Genomic DNA, 22,662 nt, shown 5'->3' on the forward strand with positions numbered 1-22,662 from the left:
ATGGGACACCCAGATGACTTAAATCATTAAACAGGATTAGGCCCATTAACACAGGCCTAGTTACAAGATAAGTTAAACATAAGACTGGGCTAATAAGAACTCTTATCAGCCGAACATCACTCTAACATTCTAACAAATTTGGCATCAATTCACGGTCAGGATGCATCCCCTCTGAACTTTGGGCCTAGAAAATTCTGATCTGGGCTGATTGGTACTTCTCCCAAGAAAGTATGACTTGACAGTTTTTTTTTTTTTTCAATTTGCGCATTTCTCCAATTTTGTTGTATCATCAGCCCGAGACCTTACTCCCTTAGATTAAAGCCAACATCTATACACTCAAAGAGTTGCCAATGCCAACATTCCCTGAGAAGCCCAACATAATGCTGCCTCATTTGTCCCATACCACCCGTCCCATATCTGACTCACCATTGTTGCCTAAACAGCCCTTGGTTCAGTTTTGCATTGATAATTTTTTTAGAAGGTAAGGTAAAATTGTATTGATATTATAAAAAATTATACAAGTATGGAAGGAAAAAAAAACAAGGCAAAGTTTGCTTTTATTTTGGTGGGTACACACAAATTTCAGGACTGGAATCTGCCTATTTTACATTGAGTAACTTCGACCGCAAAGTTTGCTTCTATTTTTTGGATGCAAACTTCAGGTTTCATTTTGAATGCAAAAAGCAGAAGAAAAAACTAATTTTCTTTCTCATTTTCAATACAAAGACGTATTTTTACCAAAGACCTGCAAAACTGAACGAGAGTACAAATTCGCCTTGGTTCTGTGTTTCCACTCTTACCAAACACAACCTTAAGAACCATTTTATGTGTATTATTTAACTTTCAAGTCCAACTCGATTAAATTATTGCTGTCTTTGGCTTCTAGTGTGCCAGTGGTAATCTCTATTTTTTAGTCAAGTATATAGTAGAAATGGATTAAAAGTCAAGTGAAATCAGTTTTCTATATATTTTTAGGTTTTTTCTATTTATTAATTTTTTTGGCAAGTTTGTGAAAACAGAATTTTAGAAGATCACTATTAAGCATTTGACATGAATTTTACCTGTCTGGATATGCATGTGAGTTTCAAATGGGAAGGGGAATAGATGGGCTCTGTATATAAGTGCTTCCTATGTAATTAATTGAGGTTTTATTATTTTGTCATACTGTGACTTATATCATGTATCAGTATGTGGTAGCACTTTATATATATATATATTTGTAGAGTTTGACTATGATACTGGAGAAACTCGTAACCAATGAATTGGTGCCATAAAAGTGGCAGCTAATTAGGTGGTATTTATCAAAATTCAAGAGGGGTTTTGATTGGTCAAAGCCCTTCCAGTATCATGTCTTTTTGGCAGCATAGAATATAGATTTTCGGCAGCATGGAATATAGATTTTCCCATATTTGCAAGGTAGCATCTTTTAGCTTGATCACAACATTACTTTAATACAGAACAAGTATACCCTCATTTTTTAAAATATGCTACACATTGGAGGTAGCCCTCCCCTATACCCAAGTGAAGGCTGAAATTAATACTAAATCTCCACTACTTCCCCAGAAACCTTACCAGTAAATTGGTTAGCACTTTCTAGTATGTCCCAATTCAATTTTTATTCTTGGAAAATCTACTAATATTGTGTTACAATTTCCCTCAAAATATGCTGATAGGGCTTGTCATATGCCTTGAGTTCAACAAAGCGAAATTGAATTTGTCATATGATGAGCTCTATTGTAAATTAGGCACTAAAGAGGGATATCAAAGAGCCTTTGTAATAGATGAACAAATCAAAGAAATTTGGAAAAATTATTTTGATAAATCATTAAATGAACATGTAGAGGGCACTTGTGGATGAAATATTAGTAATATTGATAGTGTTAAAAATAACATGTGCCTTTGTAAAATCAGAAGTAATGAAGTAAAAGAGGCACTAAATAAGATGAAGGGAAGAGTATAAGGACCCAATGGTAGGCTTGTTTTAGCTAAGCAATATAATAAGATAATGATAGAATTCTACCAAAAAAATATAATGAAAGAAAAAAGGATACCTGATGGGTGGAGAAAGAACAATATGGTCCCTATATTTAAGAACAATATGGTCCCTATATGGTCCCTATATTTGTGAAACTTTGTGAGAAAATAATTGAGCATCAAGGAGAATTTCATTAAAAAAGAACCCACATTGCTGAACTGAAGCAGGTGGACTACTTATAACATATCCTTAGCACAAGCGAAAAACTTACAACATATCCTTAACACAAATTACAGCCCGGCCCTGGGCACCCCCACTCCAAACTATCTTTTCCTACCCTCAATCTCGCCTGGGAGTCAGCTAGCCTATTTGCACTCCTGGGTACCCAGATGAATGAGATGTTCAAGTTGGCACCTAAGGAATGAGCCAATCTCACCATCTATATTGCCAAGGTCTTAATTCCTGAGATTCCATCCAAAAATAACTGTTTGACAGTGTCTCTCAACTGCTATATTCAATAACCCATGCTCAAGTATGAGTTAAAGGCCTTGAAGTAAAGCCCACAACTCTGCCCTTGGAGAGTTTCCAAACCCAGCTGGCCCTGAATAGCTGAAAAATTACATTGCCAACAGAATCTCTCTTAGTGGCATTCTATTACTAAAACCTGCAACAATGTTCCACTCTCTTAATAAGTCATCAAGGCTTACTCCACTGAACTCTTTGTTAACATGAGCCCAGTATCCAACCCTAACAGTTGTAAGATCCATCAGCTCCTCCACTTCTTTGTGATTTTCTTCAAAGATTCTGCTATCTCTTTCACTCCATGAACCCCACAACATTGCCCCTCTCACTCACTGCCACAAGATTTTCTGTCTTGGTGTAGAAATATCTCATAACCTGTGGTTTAAATGAGTCCACCACATCTGAGGTTGCTATCCACACTTTACCCACCAAAGTGAAAAAATGTTGCCAAATCTGAGATGCATAAGAGCACGACACAAAAAGATGGTTGGCACTTTTGCCATCTTTCCAGCATAGAACACGGACATGGGGAGAAAGAGTCCAATTATTACACTTTCTTTGGAGTCTATCACAGGTATATCACAGAACCAATTCTTTGTGTAGATATGTTAAAAAGATGTATGAGAATGGAAGATTTTCAGGTAGTGTTTTTTTTTTCATTTGAATGTTATCGTGGTCTTTGCATCTTTTCCTTCATGCGCAATTTATCTTTTTCTTGTTGATGGCAGGATCTACAGCCCATAGATCGCTTTGTTGTGGAAGAGTATTTACTAGATGTTCTTCTCTTTCTCAATGGCTGGTTAGTAAACATACTTGGCTTTTTAATTTTGTCACTAGCTTTCTAGTTTACCATGTTATCTTAGAGTCTATTGATGTTTTTTTAGTTATGGATAGAAAATTATCTTAATGGAAAGATAACAAGAGATCAGTACAGGATCATCTGGGAAGAGAGGAATAACAATATTTTCTCCATTAGATCCAATCCCTAAAGGTCATGAAAACTTGTTTATTGTCCATTGGTGCATTGTATTCTGACGAGGGATATGTTTTTACTATTCTTGTTTGTCCATGTGATGAGAGGGTGTAAGATGGTAGCTACATCTTCCCCTTATTGTCATATTGAATATCACTAAAGCCCCACCCCTTTCATTTCTGTGTATTGTGTCTTTTGACAGTGTTGATGAGCTTAATTTTGATGGATAATCTTTGCTTACCATTTATTTGAGTGGAAGACCAAAGGGGAGTGGTTTAGGTTTATCTTCTCCTGTCAGCTACTCAAAATTAATCGATGAGGGACTTTTCATGGTGGTGATGATTAGTTGATGACATTACTGCAGGGGCTCCTGTTGGTGCACTCAGTTTGATTGAAATGATTTAGTTGGGCCTTGGAGATTGAAAGTTTTCAATATGGATGATTAGGACCTGGTATCCAGGGTGGGCATATCTTTTACTTGCCATTCTTGGTCTTTAGATGTCTAGGTAGTAGTACAGTTGGGAGTACAGCTGTGTTGCCATGCTTCTATCCTGTGGAAGCTGCTATGTGCTGTACTTGCTTCATGTTCTAAGTGCTTTCTTTCTTCTTTCTTTCTTTCTTTCGTCCTTTTTGTTTTTGCTTCTCTGAGGCTGGACATTGATCCCTGCCTTTCTGGAGTCTATTTTATATAATGCGCTATATTGATCACTTGATCATTAATTTCAAATCTTTTTCTAGAGGGAGCAGGGGCCAAAATATGCACCACAGCTGGCAATGAAACCTTCTGTATGTTCCATTTTTTGTAGAGTTGAGTTTTCTATTTAAACATTAAAGTCCTGGATCCTACTTCTACTTGATTTAATCATTTAATACATGAGTTCTGTGGTGGTCTGGACTCTGGGCCATTTACATGTTTCCTCAAGTCACACCGTCTTTAGATGGCAAATTCCATTTTCTCGAGTCACTATCCCTCTTTTTGTTGTTCTTCCTTGTATATGACAATTTTTCTAGAATGAGTTTCTCACAAACTATATAGGATGAGAAGGTATTTGGTATTGTACATTTTATTGATGTCAGTCTTTTTTATTAGAAGTGTTCGGTCAGAATTCTTGTGCTTTATAGGCATGCATAGATGTTTTTGTATAACCTTGAATTAATTTAACTGCAGAGTCTGATTGGTTTCTCTTTCAAAGTTTAAATGTTTTTCAGAAGTATTTGTCTTTTCTATGCTTTATCTTATTAATTTGCTTAAACAGTAGCCCCTGCACCACCTATTATTGTCTTTCAGTCTTTATGTTTTATATGATGTTGGATGTCTTATTTCTATTTCTTGTTTCATGGAAAGCTAGTCGCAAAGAATGTGCATCATGTATGGTTGGCCTTCCTGTTTCATTCCGGTATGAGTATCTGATGGCAGAGACAATTTTCTCCCAGGTAAAATCTCATGGACATTAACATGTTCTGAGGCATGGTATTTAGTATTGCCCAGTAACATTTTTATGTTTTTTTTTTTTTTTTTTTTTAATGCTGCCCCAATCTAAAATGTTGGATAAATTGTAAATGCCCTGTAGTAGGGCTGAAATGTATTTTACTTATATTCTTTATTGGATGCTTCTTGGTTTTGACTTGTAGTTGTCAAGGTGATGCCAAGGCAACAAGGTGCCCTTGGAAGGTTGCATCACCCAAGTGGCCAAGTGCCTTGTATAAAACAAGGCAGTCCCTGTCACCTAGCTTCACCTTGGCATCTTGAAAACTATGATTAATGGTTTGTAGGGAATCTTTTCAACTTAAACATTAATTGTATGCTCATAGGATAGTTATATTAGAGACATGTTTTGTATGATCTGAAATAACAGCTCTTGGTTTGATCCTTTCTGCAGCTACTTTTACTACCACAACCCCCATTCAAGCCCATATACTACACATTGGTTATTATTGACCTCTGTAAGGTAACGTGAATGATATCTTGTTGCAAAAAATTCGTTCCTTTTTAACCTTAACAGACCAACAAGTTGTTAGCTGCACATTTCTAGAAATGTGCAGAGAAACTAGCATTTTCATAAGAATGACTCTTGGATGTCTGTGTGTCAATGTATCTCTGTGGCTATGATCCTTTAAAATGACATGTTTATTTTTTTATTCAATTGATTTACATTTTTAAGCTTCTGACTTCATTTAAACATTAGGCTCTTCCAGGGGCTTTTCCAGCAGTTGTAGCTGGTGCTGTTCGTGCTCTTTTCGAAAGAATTGCTGATTTAGATATGGAATGCCGAACACGTCTCATCCTATGGTTCTCGCACCACCTGTAAGTCCAGGTCTCAGGTAGCTTAGCTTTGTGATTGTAATCAGTCATGGAGAGTGGGAGACGAGAGAGAGAGAGAAAGAGAAGGAAAGGGAGATGCGATTGAGAGAAAAAGAAAACTATCTCTGGCTGCCGCCAGTTCACTATTTATATTAACTTAATAAAAAAGAAACGAAATTACAAGTATGCCCCTGGCAGCACACCCTAGAAACAAACTAATAAGAAAAAAGGAAAAATAACTAATTGATAGTATCTTAAGAGGACAACCTACTAACATCAACTATAAAGTAATAATTAAATAAGCCTTACAACACTCCCCCTCAAGTTGGGCTGAATATGTCTATCATGCCCAGCTTGTCACATAATTCATTGTGTCACGAGTATGGAAACCCTTTTGTGAGGACATCAGCAAGTTGTTCCTTGGAGTTGACATAAGGGATGCAAATTTCTCTTTTTTCCAATTTTTCCCTTATGAAGTGTTTGTCCACCTCAATGTGCTTGGTCCTCTCATGTAGGACAAGGTTGTAGGCGATGTTTATTGCTGCCTTGTTGTCACAGTAAAGAGACATAGGATTATGAACAACAACTCCAAGCTCCCCTAGAAGTTTCTTTAGCCAAAGGACTTCAGCCACCCCATGTGCCATAGCTCTATATTCAACTTCAACGCTTGACCTTGCTACCATGCTTTGTTTCTTGCTTTTCCAGGTCACTAGGTTTCCTCCCACAAATGTGCAATACCCACTCGTGGATTTTTTGTCATCCACAACACTTGCCCAATCAACATCTGTAAAGAAACCTTTAGGTGATTATGTTTACTGAGTAGTAGACCTATTTCGGGATATTTTTTCAAGTATCTAAGAACTCTCTCTGCTGCTTCCATGTGTGGTTTCTTAGGAGAGTGCATGAATTGGCTTAGAACCCCAACTGAATAGGCAATGTCTGGATGGGTCATGGACAAATAAATTAGCTTTCCCACTAACCTTTGGAACTGTTTCACATCTTTCAGAGGTTCACCATCACAGTCACCCAACTTGTGGTCAACATCTATGGGAGTATTTGTTGGCCTTGCACCTAATTTGCTTGTGTTCTGTAATAGATCAAGGGTGTATTTCCTTTGAGAGATAAAGAAACCCTTTTCTGAGTGGGCGAGTTCAATCCCAAGGAAATATTTCAAGGGACCTAGATCTTTCACTTCAAATTTAGATGCAAGGAATTGTTTCAATTTTTGTATTTCTAAACTCCAACTTCCTGTAATTATGATATCATCCACATACACTATCAATACAATAACCTGTTCCTGACATCTCTTCACAAAGAGTGTATGATCAGACTGACATTGTTTGAAGCCCATCTGCTGAACCGCCATGTGAAACTTACTAAACCAAGCTCTGGGAGATTGTTTTAATCCATAAAGAGACTTTCGCAGCTTGCACACCTTATTTTCACTTCCCTTGGTACAGAATCTAGGGGGTTGAACCATGTATACTTCCTCCTCTAAGTCACCATTTAGAAAAGCATTCTTTATGTCTAGTTGATGCAATTCCCAATCAAGATTAGCAGCTAATGATAGGAGAACCCTAATTGAGTTCATCTTAGCTACTGGAGCAAAAGTCTCATCATGGTCAACCCCGTAGACTTGTGTGTACCCTTTGGCTACTAATCTTGCTTTGTACCTTTCAACTGTTCCGTTTGCCTTGTGTTTAACCGTAAACACTCATTTACACCCCACAGGGTCTTTCCCCTTTGGAAGATCCACCAATTCCCAAGTTTGATTTTTATGAAGAATATTAATCTCCTCCTTCATGGCATCTGTCCATTCGGGGCATTTTAAGGCTTCTGCAACGTTTCTGGGAACAATGATGCAATCAACTGCAGATAGGAAGGCTCGGTATGAGGGGGAAATGTGATCATAGGAGACAAAATGGGTAATGGGGTGTTTGGTAGTGTATGACCTGACTCCCTTTCGTTGAGCAATAGGAATGTCAAGGTCATCCACAGTAGGAGTAGGGGTATCAGTAGGTGCAACAGGGATTGGACTTACCTCCTGGGAGTCTAACGGTGTCAGTTGCTCAATGTTTGGTTGCTCCACATCTCTATCACATTGCTGATCTCTACGACGTGTACGTTGGAAGACATGGAAGGGAGCAATGTCCGAAATAGAAGGAAGAGATACTTGGCGGACCTGAACCTGCTTCTCCTCTTCCACATTACTACTCTCCCCCTGAGGAGAAGCAGGGAAGAATGGCTTAGACTCAAAGAAGGACACATCCATAGACACAAAAAACTTATGACTAACGAGATCAAAGCACTGATACCCTTTTTGAGAGGAAGGATACCCCAGAAAGATACAAGGAATGGACCGAGGGTCTAACTTACCTCGAGATGGAGACAAATCATGGACAAAGGCACGACAACCAAAGACTCATGGGAATGGAAAATAAAGGGGACTGAGGGTACAATAACTGATGAGGGGCCATGTAGTTCAGCACTTTGGAGGGCATGCGATTGATGACATAAGCAACTGCAAGTATAGCATCCACCCAAAACCTTTTTGGAACATTCATGTGTAACATCATCCCGCGAGCTACCTCAAGGAGGTGTCTGTTTTTTCTTTATGCAACACCATTTTGTTGTGGTGTTCTGGCGCATGAGCTCCTATGAATAGATCCGTGGGAGACAAAGAACTCATTGAGCTCACCATGGAGGTATTCTTTTGCATTGTCGGATTGGAAGATCTGTATTTCAACATGGAACTGCGTAAATATCATTCTCTGGAAGTCTTTCACAATCTTTGGAACTTTGTCTTTACTACGCATAGGAAATACCCATGTATAGCGAGAGTAACCATCGATCAATGTGATAAAGTACTTATATCCGCCCTCAGAGATTACATTAGTAGTCCCCCATACATCAGAATACACAACATGAAAAGGAACACTTGATCTTTTATTACTTGAGTGAAAAGTTGTTCTACATTGTTTGCTCAACTGACACGTTTGACACTGGAACTCTGATACTGAACATGACTTAAATAAAACCGGAAACAAAGACTTTACTCACCACAAAAAATTTTGACTCTTATTTGACTGACTATGTGACTCTGAGGATGACACCGAGAGACCAGCTTTGTTGTTGAGAATGTAGAGACCATCCACTAGGCTCCCTCTACCAATCGTCCTCCCAGAAGTTAGGTCCTAAAAAACACATGAGCCAAGAAAAAAGGTTACACTACAGTTTAAAGAACTTGTGATACTACTAATTGAAAGCAAATTTATAGGAAGTTGAGGGACATGCAATACACAATTCAGGTTAAGGCCATGGGGAAGAGATATTGAAAAAGAAGGGCATAAGTTCTTTTGGTTTAATATTTGATTTAGTGAAAGTGGTTATTTTATTGTTCTTTCAGGTTGGGTTTGCATTGTTGTAGGGCTTTTTGCGGGAATTTCTTATTCTTTTGGTGATGATGCATGGTGTCATTCATTTTGAGCATTGGTTTACTTCTCTTTATTTTTGTTTTTTATTTCTTTTTTCCTTTTGGAGTCACCAATTCAGCCTTTTTTTGATGCATGGTGTCATACTGTCATTCATTCTGATTCATGGCTTTAGCATGAGGTGGTAAATACTCTGGAATCAAATTCCATTTGCTATTTGCTGGATTTTGTAGAAAGAATGCAACAGGTGTATACTCAAGAATGAATGACACTGATTTGACTAGGATTAGATCCTAGATTCCCAGTGTCCTTTCTGTATCTGTTGTAAAGCACAACGAAGAATAAGATAACCTATTTGCATATATAAGTATAAATTATTAAAAAAGTCCATTTTTTCCCAATTCTGATATTATATACCAATAAAAAATGGTCCAGAACTTTATCTTTGTTACTTAGTAATGATTTCTAGCTATTCATTTCTGTGAAATAAGCAAATAGATTCAGGAAAAAATTATGTTGAAGTGTCCATCAAGATTCTGTGGAGTGTCAGAATCTGGCACATGCCAACACTGACACTTCATCCACTTAGGGTAGTCCATGTAACACTGCTTATTTAATCAGGATATCTACTGGAGCTCTATATATTTATTAGGAGGGATAACACAAAAGTGAAAAGTAAAAGATTTTTTTTTTCTGATTAAGCTGGGGAACAGCTTAGGTAAAAGACAGGCCACTTCCCAATGTTGGTCCCAGCCATCTGGGGTCTTGGGAGAGGTAGACTGGGTATTCTCCTAATATTTGGCTTAGGTAAAAGAACTTTCAAAAGTAGTCTTCCTTTGTCAGATGGCTTTATATGTTTTCTTACTTTGTTTTGCTTTGAATATCATATTTACCTGTATTTTTGTTTTTTTTTTTTTTGAGAAGCATATTTACGAGTATTGAATCTCCTATTCTTGTGCTTTCACTTCAAGGCACATTATAATTCCTATTCTGGTATTAGCATGGCAAATGGCAAATATTTTGATATCTTGAAGTTTAGAATGGATTATATATTAAACCTTAGTATTTGTTGTTGTCTTTTTTTCCTGTTTTCTTTTTTTTAGTAATTTCCTGAGTCTGTTTACCATCAATAGATTCTTCCTTTTGCAGATCAAACTTTCAGTTTATTTGGCCATGGGAAGAATGGGCATATGTGTTAGACCTCCCAAAATGGACTCCCCAAAGGGTGTTTGTTCAGGAAGTACTGGAAAGAGAAGTCCGTTTATCATACTGGGAGAAAATCAGGCAGGTATGTAACTGTGTAAAAATTTGTTGGCCTTTCCAAGGTATGGTGCCTTCTAATTGTTGTTTTGTAAAATTGATGAATGATACTGAGGTAAAAAGTACATTCTGAAATGTAGCCATGAACCACATGTGGTCAATAATACTACTGCCAATCTAGGGTTGACACATTTGACCCAAAGGGTTGAATTGTTGACTCATTACACTTATTTTTTCTTTTCTATGGTTAATTAGTATAGAATTCAATGAAACAATGGAAGTTAATACCCTAAATATAAGACTTAATGGAAGGGAATTGAATGAGGAGAAATGTAGTAGTTCAAATTACATTTTGTGCCCTCAAGGGACCAAATTCAAAAATGGGGGTATTCTAGTCAAGAATAGGATTCAATGAATGTTAATGGGAATTAATACCTCAAATATAAGCTTAATGAGAGCGATTTGAATGAGTAGAAAAGTGGTTGCTTAAAGTATATTTAAAAATTGGGGTATTTTAGTCAAACAAAAGTTCCACACTATCATTCACACCTTTAATAGTAGTATAGATATGAATCAATTTACTCATAACAGAAAGTGAGCACTTTGTGAAAGTCTGTATCCAGTCCACCCCTCCCAAGAACCCACATAACTGGGACCAACTTAGGGTACTAAAAGTATAGTACCAAAGGCAAATTTATTTTCTTTTTACCATTTGGGTTAGTTAATCTCACTTGGTAAAGATCACAATTTCTTGTATTCTGCAAGTTCGTGGCAGTCCTCAGCTCGTGGCTTTTGTTCATTGTACAAAGAGTAGAGCAGGGCTGCTACTCGTATCTTATTTGTTTTACTTTTTGTTAATGAATGCCCTTTGCTAGGTATTTGCATATTTTATGCACATTTGTTACTACAATAATAACATTATTTGAATTTTTATATTAATTATGATGGCATATTGCTGTATGTTCTAATGGTGATTCCCTTGATACATGGCTATATGGTGAGCAGTTTACAAATTGATCTATGAAAGATCTGACAACTCTGCTATGGAGTATTCTCCTAATTCTCAAATTAATTGGATTTGAGAAGTTTTTCCCGCCATGAACTGTAAAATTGTCTTGTTTATGAGTTTTTTGAAATTGGTGCCAACAACAGAATCCCTGGGTTTTTATACATGGGCCTTTTGTATGCTGCCCTTTTGTTATTAATGAATTACTTTACCTTACAGTTTTCAAAAAAAAAATCTTCCTGATATTTCTATTATTTACATGGGGGACAACTTTTGCCAACCTGCTAAAAACCTTTAAATTCTATGTTCTCTACCCTTCATTTCTTGGTTCTTAGTTCTGATAAACTGAAATTCTCTGGTCTTTTTATTAATTTTTATAAAATGGAATCTTTACTGGGGACTGAGATCTTCTAATTCCTTGTAGTTAATGTTATCCCTTTTTTTGTTGATTGTATTTCTAAACTACATAATCAATCAATCTTCATTTTACTACTGTTGCTTGTGGTAATGATAATTATTTCTTGTTCTTTTTATGTTCTTCATAGACCATCGAGAATGCCTCTGCATTGGAAGAGCTACTTCCTCCCAAGGGTGGATCAAACTTCAAATACAGTGAGGATGGGGGAGAAGGAACAAAAGAACATGAACTTTCAGTTGAGTTGAATAGTATGGTGAAAGGAAAATCAGTAGCCCGTCAAATTATTTCATGGGTAGAAGAGACTATAATCCCAGTTCATGGCTTCAAAGTTGCACTTGAAGTCATCATTCAAACCCTTCTTGACATTGGGTCAAAAAGTTTTACTCATCTAATCACTGTATTGGAGAGGTATGGCCAAGTCATTGCAAAGCTATGTCCTGATCAAGATAAGCAAATGATGTTAATAGATGAAGTTAGTTTTTTCTGGAAAAACAATGCCCAGATGACAGCTATTACCATTGACCGTATGATGGGTTACCGGCTTATATCTAATTTGGCCATTGTAGAATGGGTTTTCTCTCCAGCTAACATTGAGCAATTTCATTCATCAGATCGTCCATGGGAGGTGCGTTTGTACAGTCGTAAAAACTGCAGAAATCTTATTCTGATTTGGAGAACAGAAGAAAAAAATTTACATGTATAAATATGTGGTCATTTGTCTCCCTTGTTGAATGTGATGATATCTTTATGCTAATAATGATCATAGTAGCAAAAGTAAGGGGAAACTTACATTGAATCTTGAACACTAATATTTGATGCCTTATTTTCTCATATTTGTGTAGTGCATCATGCGGTAAGGAATATGATTTAGTATTCAAATTGTCTTTGTGATCATTTGTCTCCCTTGTTGAATGTGATGATATCATTATGCTAATAATGATCATAGTAGCAAATGTAAGGGGAAACTTACATTGAATCTTGAACACTAATATTTGATGCCTTATTTTCTCATATTTGTGTAGTGCATCATGTGGGAAGGAATATGATTTAGTATTCAAATTGTCTTTGTGATCCATTTGTTTACTGCATGCAAGCACCATCTAATGGCTCTCTATTTCCTAAGCAGTGGAGCTAAATATATTTGATAGTACTTTATCCTTCTTGAGTACTCAAATTCACTTTCTTTTTTCATATATTAGACACTTAAGTTATGCCTTTTTCACAAAACTAGTTCCCACTTTTTTTGCCTAGACATGAAATATTTCATATTCTTCTTTTTATTGTTTTTTCCTTTCTTTCAGCTATTAGTTAAATTCAACATCTACTTGTTTCTATTTAAATCTCTTGGTAATAAACATCAGGAGTGCACCACAATATGACCTTTAATGTTTGCTGTTTTGATTTTGTATGTATTTCAGTAAATCATCTTCATTTGAAGGAACAGTTAATGGTTTTAGTTATTTCTTAGCTAGTTGGTGCCTGTAACAGTCAGTAGGCTTACAGAATATCTAATTTGTCAAAATCTCGAATGGTTTCTTCAAATACTATATTGTCCACCTTATTTTTTATTTACCATTTCATACAGTTGGTCCACTCCTCTCTACATCCCATGTTATTTAACGAGACATTTTCTTTTCTTTATTTATGAACTCTCAAGTGCATACTTGTTTTTTTTTTCTGACAGATTCTTAGAAATGCAATCAACAAAACATATAATCGCATCTCTGATCTAAGGGAAGAGATTTCATCCCTTAAGAAGAGTGTTGTATCATCTGAGGAAGCTGCAGCAAAGGCTCAAGAGGAATTAGAGGCTGCTGAGTCGAAGCTTACAGTTGTGAATGGTGAACCTGTACTAGGTGAAAATCCTGCAAGGTTAAAGCGCTTGAAATCATTTGCTGAGAAAGCAAAAGAGCAAGAAGTATCTGTTCGGGACTCTTTAGAGGCTAAGGAAGCTCTCCTTGCTAGAGCCCTTGATGAAAATCAGGTATTATTTCAATTATCAAAAAAAAATCAGGTATTATTTCAACTTCGGTTCAGTAGTTTGTGTTTACATAACTAGGCCATTGATGATGAACATCTACTAAAACAAAGACAAGCGCTAGAATTCCCCTTGTGGATTAACCTTAGTTGAACAATGTTTCACTATTTCTGTCCATGCAAAGCACACAGACTATCCAAGAACAGACAATAGCCTCAGAATAGGCTATTGATAGTGCTAGAGTTCAACCACCTAACTGTTGGACTTTTGGGGAAATCTCCAATACCAATCGTCAGATTAATGGAAACACCATAGACACAATACATAGAGATGAGTTTACACCCCTCTGTGTCAACTTTCAAGTTGACTCCATTTTCAAGTATGGGGATCTGAGTCGTGATGATGTATATTTTGCCCAAGTGATGGACCCCAATGACTTCTTTGGTTCCTGGACAAGTAATTTTGACTCCTAGATGAGTCGATTTTAGTTGATTCCTACCTGTTGCCTATGTCACTTTTTTGAAGTGCATTATTTTAAAATGTGTAGATTAAGTGTTTAAAAGCTAAATAATAGGTCCATTTCTTATTACATTCTTCTGTAAAAATAATTGAATAAATTAATAAGAAAGGTTTCCTAAATGAAAGATTTATAGATGTCTCCACCTATTTATGAAACCTTTCTTATTAATTTATTCGAATTTTTTTACAGAAACATGCAATAAGAAATGAGCCTCTTTTTTAGCTTTTGAACACTCGGTCTACACATTTTAAAACAGTGCAATTCAAAAAAGTGGCATAGGCAACAGGTAGGAAACCTGAATGAAAGATTTATATAAATGTCCACCTATTTTTACAACACAGAGGAAATATGTAAGAACTATTATGAATAATAAAAGCATGATTTTGAAAATTATAAATTGTAACTTACTCCTAAGTCAACTGCATCGCTCCTGAATTGACTTCCTTTCTTTCCTGCTGAACCAAGTCTCAAACATTCAGTGGGCAAGGTATGTCTGTCATGGGTATGCTTTAGCTCCTTATCTCCCACGTGGATTTTTCATGGCCATAGAAATTCGGACTTTTAAAAGCACATCAGCATATTCCCTTTTATATAAGCACGTGTACTTTTTTCTTTATATAGATACATTGTGGTGACTTCACTCCTGATGTCATGAACATTCCTACTAGAGTGGTTAAAGAACTCATCCTAGGTATACAATTTGACCAAGTTGAGGCTGTATATGTTGGTATGTAGACCTTGGGATAAAGTTGGTTATGAACATAGTAGTTAAGGCGTCTGGGCGATTCTGGGTGACATTGGGGTTCCCGGTTTTATAAAATAAAGCACTAAGGATTGGCTTGTTCCTAGTTTACCATTCAGCATGCATATTAATTGAAAAAACAGCAATTCTCTTTATTAAAAACATTACATTTCCTCTCAAAACGTGACAAATCATCATATCTAAAAGATAAAAAATCTTTTAAATATATTAATTTGGTTATTTAAAAAAATACTAATATAATAAGTATTTAATAGAACAAATTTTATATCAATTAGCAACTAAAGAATACTATAACGTTGTATGGTAAAAATTCAAGATGGAAAGTAAAAAGGAAAACGAACAAGGATGGAGTTGCTGCTTTATTTAGTGAGAGAGAGAGAGATTGTCATTTTTGTTGCCTAGGCAGGCGCCCCTTGTTGGTACAAGTCAAGATGTTTACTAGTCAGCTAAATGCCTTGAATATGTGGTGTATCTAAGTAGCTTAAGAGATAACTAGTCAAATGATATTGATCTTTCCATTCCATGTGAAATCTGCCTTCATATAACAGTTTTCTTTCCTCCCTTTTTTTGGAGAGGGTGTTACATTCTATGATGTGTGCTACTAATATTAGTTGACCATCGAATGAGACTAATTTGGTTGATTACTTGGAGTGTCATATCCATCGAGAAATCTTGCTTGACACACATTTGGCTTGTCAGCTCTAGATTGAGGAAATGGGAACACTGGTTTTTAAGGTTGTATACCATTTTGTGTGGGTCCACAGCCATGCACAAAGGCCTATTTGTATTTTTCTGACTTAATTCACATTCAAGACCAGAAAATTTACCTTCAGTTGTCATGTATGTTGATTATGATAATGCTGCACAGGTGTTATTCGTCTCTCTGTATAAGAACTTTTTAAATGTGCTCATGGAACGTCTGCCTAATGCATTTGATGAAGAAATGAAGGGGGGTCTACGGCCTACTCAGACAGATGCAATGGCTGTTGACCCAGATGAAACATCCACAATGGATGTGGACAAAGAAAATGGAAATCCTAAAAGGTTGAGTCTTCTTCTGCTTGCTTAGTCCATCAAATGTTTATTTACTAAGTTTTCATGCATTAACTTTCTTCCGTCGTCTCCTTCATTCGAGCAGTCAAGCAAATGGGGAAAGAGCAGGCAGTGGCTACAATATTGGGGAGAAAGAACAATGGTGTTTATCAACCTTGGGTTATATGAGGGCCTTTTCAAGACAATATGCTACTGAGGTCAGACATCATGAACTTCATTACTCTTGCATTGATAAACATTATTTAATGAATGAACTTTCATTTTTTGGTCAGAAGTTTATGAATGTAATTGAGTTTGACTCTCTATTAGCTCGCCCCTTACTGTATGGAAAGTGAAACTCATGAGCCATAGCACTCACCGTTAAGTTTGAATATTTTTAACATAGAATCGTTGGTTATCTTTGTCTCTGCCTACAAAATAATTTAATTTTATGGTTGGCAGATATGGCCTCACATTGAGAAGCTGGACACAGAGGTATTTACGGAAGACTGTCACCCACTTATCCGAAAAGCGGTTTACTCGGGTTTGCGTCGATCAATCCATGAAGGATGATCGGGTCCATTTCTTGTAATTTTGTTGTATTCAATATTTATTTTAGTTGTATCTCAAGGATTATTTCTAGGCATTTCTTGGGAATTAGTGTTTGTAACAAAAGCAGATCAAAGTCTAGCAGCATAGCTTAACTAGTCCTGTTGCCGAAAAAGTGTCTTGTTACAATTTTGTTCTAAGTGGATAAAAAACCAAACTAACTTTCGGACCATGATCCATCCAAGGGTGGTCCACCGATTAGACAGACGTTTCAATGGTACCTATCTACCGCGAAGTCTGAAGTCAAGCGGCCCGTAAAAAGAAATATGATAAAAACTACTGGGTCTGACGTGGAACAAAATGGGATGATTTCGTGAGTTCACAAATCACAACATTTAACTATTGAAAACCCAAAATTTACGTTTTGCTAATATTGTATCAATCATCACGTAGTCTCTCTAGTTATAAATCAAAATCGGAAAGATACGCGACATGGACTCACTAATCAGGAATTCTGTATTTTTCTTACCCAACATTTCTATATGGTGGAATGATCAGGATATGCAAAAATAATCTAGGGAAGTTCATATAAATCCCATCGAGTCCATAGCTATTTATGACACTAGGGCATATCTTATGTTTCAAATGACCCTAAATACTGATAAATCTTACATTTTATTTATTTATTAAGAGACATTAATATATGGTTTTTGAACCATTGTTGACCGGGTGGTTGGACCGTTTGGCCCAGAAACTGTCCGGTCAACTGGTCCTGTTTAACCCTGAACCGTTCTTTTGCCAAAAAAAACTGGTGATTTTTCAGAATCCTGCCTATCCGAGCAGTGATGCTACTGATCGGTTTGACCCAATCAGTGATTTTCGTTATTTATTTTAATTATTTTTTAGTTTTTGTTTTTTAAATTGCAATGGGTCATTCGTTCGGACCATATGGTCAAACCACTGACCCAGAATCAGTGGCCAAAAGTGGTTCCGGTTATGGGTTGGTTTTTAAAACATTGAATGTCTGACATACAAAATCAATAGTTAGAAAGAACCTTGGGTCAAGAAAAATAAATCTGGCTTCAGAAAAAATAAGGAAAAAAGATCTTAAAAATATATGAACTACAATAAGGTACAAGTACATAGAAACATATTTAATGGCTTATGTAAGTGTGAGCTCTGAAATACTAAACATAAATTGTAGTATTTATTTATCATTTTTTTTCTTTTGCGTAGTTAAAAGAGAAAGATGTTGGTAGTTGGATTCATGCAAAATAAATGAATTGAGATGTAATGTTGAGGTTTATATCCTTTCACGTAAGAAGCTTGGGTACAAATATTGTTAGATGCCATATATAATTTTCACATTCCTGAATTGGTGAAATAAAACAAGTAATTTGAATATAAAAATCTATAAGATTGGATAGTGATTTGAAATGGTTTGACTATGATGTCAGAAAGACATGATATCGAAAAATCTTATAAGTTGCAACCAATCAACTGGTATTACAAAAATAGGAACCAATCAGGAGGGCTTTCACCAATTTGCGGGGGCTTGTGATTGGTCAAAGCCTTTCCCGTATGATGTCCCACATCATAGATTTTCCCTTTGAATGCCTTGGGTGGACGAAGGTTTAGAGTGGTTGTGATTAGGGGTGCAAATGGACTGGATCATGATTTGATCCAATCTGAAGTCCAATCCTATTTTGTTGGATTCGAATATCCCCTTGGATGTGTGTTATTTATTTATTTATTTATAAATATATTATTTGTATTGCATTTTTGTATTATTTATCTTTTATAAAACACACACACACACACACATACATATATATATATATATATATATATATATGAAAATAGTTAAAAAATATTTGTCTTCTTTATTTTTCTTTATTTAAATTGTCATATTTTCCTTTTTTAATAATTTATTAATATTTTTAAATATTAAATTGGATTGGATCAGATTCAGATATGTTACCAAATTCGAAATTGAGTCAATATTTATGAGATCTAATCAGATCTGATTGAATCTACAATTTATCAAACGAATCTGATCCGATCCGTTTGCATCCCTAGTTGTGATAAGCGTTACATTTATCTCTCATCCTCCCAGCAAATATCCCAGAACCAACACCGAAGCCCAATGCTTAATTGCCAAAGCATCATTTATTAGAAACTGATATTCCAATTGTCCTTGAATCAACCTATAGGTATACATCCTATAAACTTGGAACAACCACAGTTAGGGTTTGTGCTTGATATTTGATAATAGTGTTTTCGAATTGTTGTTGACTTGGACGGTCAGACCGTTCGACTCAGGAACCATCCAAGCAACTACTTCCTTGGCCAAAAATCAAATTGTTTCCATTTGATTCAGATAATGGTTTCGACTTTTTATTTTAATTATTTATTTTATTATTTTATATTTTAAATTGAAACATACTGTCCATTCGAACCAGACAGTCGAACCATTGACTCATAAACCGGTGGCCAAAGCGGTTCCAATTCCAAATTGCTTTTTAAAACATTATTTGATAATCAAACTAAAATTCCTGCAGTGGTACCTTGCTCTACGCCTCCACCTCCACCTTTGATCATCTTGTGATGTTCAAAGGGACTTGTAAATTAGATAGGGCTTCTTGGAGGGCCTTGTCAAGCATGCCTCCGGGAAATAGATCACATGCCCCAATCATGAGATATTGAGCTTTTGAGTTAGCTTTCAACCATCTTTATACAATGACTCGATGTCATATAGTTCAAGTACTCTCCAATTTTTTTGTCATGGAGACGCATGCCCCTACTTTGTTGTAAGTTCTCTCTATCCCCCTGCTACTTCTCTTTTTCTTTTCTTCTTTCCGGGTTGTATACTGCCGTATTTATTATTTTAATTGTTTTGATTAATTTTTATATTGTCCCTTTTTTTGTTTGATCGAGACTTTTGAATTCTCTCAATAACTAATTTGATGGTTAAAGTATTGGAAGTGAGCTGATGATTAGGGGGCTGTTTAGTTTTATTGCCGTTTATTTAATAATACAACATTTATCCTGACAAAATGGGAAAAAAACAGTTGAAGAAGTTTTTTTTTTATTTTTTTTGATGTTTTTTTGACAGTTTGACACCATATAACTTGAATAATGAAAAAACACTTTGGTGTTAGGGAAAAACATTAAGGTGATGTTTGGCTTTGATGATGATTTCTTGAAAATCACTGCAGTGTCAGGGTCATGTCGGCGTTAGAGGAATCAGGTTGAAATTTATGTTTGGTTGAACGATTTTGGTGACTTTCAGGAAACGGCCAAATTTTGATTCTTTTTAGTGATTTCCTGATTTCTAAATGATTTGAATTTTTCGAATATGACATGACATCTAACATGACACTGAATAATAATTCTAATACAAAAATAATCGGCCTTTGAGAATATGTACCAAATAGACTCAAAGCCTATTTCTCAAAAATGAGCTTACACGGCAGAAAAGATGCCGAATAGCAAAATTTATTGAATTTTGAAATGTTGGTAAAGAAGAATCATCATCCATGCCATACATCACCTAAAAAGAAGTTTCTCCTGACATATGACTCTCACACAAATGGAGATAAATGTTTATTTGATAGATGATTTAACCAAACAGTATTTCAACTCTACTGGCGCATATGTGGCATTGAGCTGATAATCAGGGGCCGGTCTACCCCTAAACAATTCACTGACATGAAACAACCTCTGTATGGACATATTGAGAAGACCCCGAAATGATACGTATTGGCCGATACAGTCCGATACACATCGAAATTTCGAACCTTGATCAGCCTATGGGATCCAATTTGTTTTTTATAACGTGCCAACTGCTATGCGTGATACTTAACGAGTTCCTGAAGTCGCCATTTCATCTTTGTGCACTTCAAACTCCACGGGATATGATTCGTGGGTTTAATCCTTAAATCTGATTGTAAACCCCCCTCTCTCTATTTAATGCTCTTTGAAAGTCTGCATAATTAATGGAAAGCATGCTGCATGCAGTCCTCATCCTCGATTGATCTCTCACAGATATCTAAATGGTTCCTTCTCTCTCATGTTTGAATCTGATCCAACTAAAACGCTAAATGTTCCTGAATTGACGTCAATCGCCTAATCACGTATTAATACTCATGTTAGTTGTTGTAAGTACTTAGATAGACTTATATCATGTTGTCAAGGACAGATCGATGAAGCAATGGTGACGTTTTGATTTCTTGATAAATATGAGGAAGATCAGAGGATCTGTAGCTATTCCTAATTAAATTAGCAAGAAGAGCTAGCACAAAGTTGAATCTCCAAAACCTACTGACTTACCAAAATTGTGGAAAGTGGCCGGAAACCATACCAGTTCTCCCGAGTTTGATATCTTGAAAGCTAACGACCAAAACTGGGGAACTGGCATGTAAAATGAACTTCCGTAACTCCGCCGGTTGTTTAACCTTCTTCTCAAAATTTCAGAATTTAATATCTGTTTTAAGCAAACCAATAACTTACCTCAGATCCAATCTAGCAAAAGCGTTTGCCGGACTTGCTTCAACTGTTATTTCCGTACTCTCGTAGCTGTGAAGACAGTAAACCACAAGCTTTACAAGATCGATCGGCCGAAAGTCCTTGCTTCACCAAAAAGGAGATTGATAGAAGCCTTGAGAGCTCGGATCTCGTCAATTGCAAAAGCTGAAATCTCGAAGCCTAATTAACAACATTAAACGATATTTTAATATGCATGCAATACGAATATAAGCGTTAACAGGAAGAAAAGAGCTAGGTTTAACTTTTCCATGAGTCAGATAGATCAGCTCAGATTCCACACATATTATTCAAATCTGTTCTCTACTTTCGAAAAGGACAATGTTTTCAGGATTGCAAATCAATCGTAGGATTCTGCTATCCGGCGCATGAAAGACGCTCGTCGCCATTAATGAGTTCATCTCTTTCTTCTGGCTTTGACAGGAAGTAAAACGAGAGAGAGAGAGAGGCCTTATGAATGGTCGCATCCCGCAGTTTGCAGAGCGAGAGGTAAACCGGAGAAGCAAATGTAGATCTACCGCCGAGCCGATTTTTCGGGTAATGCAAGATGGGAAAAGACACGACACCTGAAAAAACAACGGGGATGGAAGTGGTAATATTACTTTAGGTCTAATACCATTTTGGTCCCCAAACTTTAAAATGTGACAATTTAGTATCCATACTTTTGAAGCGTGATAATCCAATACCTGTTATTAATTAGTTGTTAATTAGTCGTTAAGTGGCATAAAGAAAATTAGATAACATTCGAAGGGCATTTGTGTCTTTTTTAAATTCTATTTAACCGCTGATTAACAACAGATTCTTGATTGTCATCATGTTTTGAAAGTTCAGGTATTGAATTGTCGCATTTTAAAGTTCGGGGACCAAAGTGGCATTAGACCTTCCCTTTTAATAATGTTTTTTTATGGATAAAACGGTCATTATATTATTTACTTGGAACATGAATAAATGCACTTACCTAATAAGTATTTTCCAAGAAACAATTACCTTGGCAAGTAAATCCCCTTAGGGGCCGTTACTCTTTTCAAGTGAATAATAAAACATCACATCAATATCTCTTTTTGATAATGGTACAATTCATCCAACGCACCAACTGGGCTATTCATCATTTAGTGCCATTTGGGCTGTGTTTGGTTTGAAAGAAAGCATCCTTACATTTTCCAGCAAAACAAGTGCAACATTAATCGACGCTAATTCAGTAGCATATAGGTGTTTCCCCAATAAAGTTTGAAATTTTGTTTGGTTAAGCTGATTAAAAAAAAAAAAAAAGAATGTTTTGTTGAGTTGTATGAGAGTCACCCGTTGGATAAAACATTAACCCCTAATGGTAGGGCATTATTTCACTGTTTGACACATGTGGCCCCTAACTGTCAACAAAACTCTATTAA

The 22,662-nt window shown here is 36.1% G+C and overlaps 1 protein-coding gene and 1 long non-coding RNA gene across 2 annotated transcripts in view; one reads left to right on the forward strand and one right to left on the reverse strand.

Moving 5' to 3' along the window:
• Positions 1-16,987, forward strand: part of ABH1 (ARM repeat superfamily protein) — a 56,655-nt gene extending 39,668 nt beyond the window's left edge. Inside the window, exons 11-20 of the mRNA XM_010261375.2 lie at positions 3,226-3,296; positions 4,820-4,904; positions 5,351-5,419; positions 5,657-5,775; positions 10,353-10,491; positions 12,015-12,512; positions 13,572-13,871; positions 16,017-16,192; positions 16,287-16,398; positions 16,643-16,987. Of these exons, the coding sequence (XP_010259677.1) occupies positions 3,226-3,296; positions 4,820-4,904; positions 5,351-5,419; positions 5,657-5,775; positions 10,353-10,491; positions 12,015-12,512; positions 13,572-13,871; positions 16,017-16,192; positions 16,287-16,398; positions 16,643-16,753 (1,680 nt within the window). The 3' untranslated portion in view covers positions 16,754-16,987. The remainder of the gene's footprint in view (positions 1-3,225; positions 3,297-4,819; positions 4,905-5,350; positions 5,420-5,656; positions 5,776-10,352; positions 10,492-12,014; positions 12,513-13,571; positions 13,872-16,016; positions 16,193-16,286; positions 16,399-16,642) is intronic.
• A 3,218-nt stretch (positions 16,988-20,205) lies between these two features.
• LOC148801784 (uncharacterized) lies at positions 20,206-21,875 on the reverse strand. Its single transcript, XR_016084649.1, has 3 exons — positions 21,242-21,875; positions 21,062-21,142; positions 20,206-20,857 (listed from the first exon to the last, which is right to left on the reverse strand). It is a non-coding gene; the product is annotated as an uncharacterized LOC148801784 (long non-coding RNA).
• Between the last annotated feature and the right edge of the window lie 787 nt (positions 21,876-22,662).

Source organism: Nelumbo nucifera, chromosome 3, assembly GCF_055504915.1.
Source record: "Nelumbo nucifera cultivar China Antique chromosome 3, China Antique-T2T, whole genome shotgun sequence".
Lineage (NCBI taxonomy): Eukaryota > Viridiplantae > Streptophyta > Magnoliopsida > Proteales > Nelumbonaceae > Nelumbo > Nelumbo nucifera.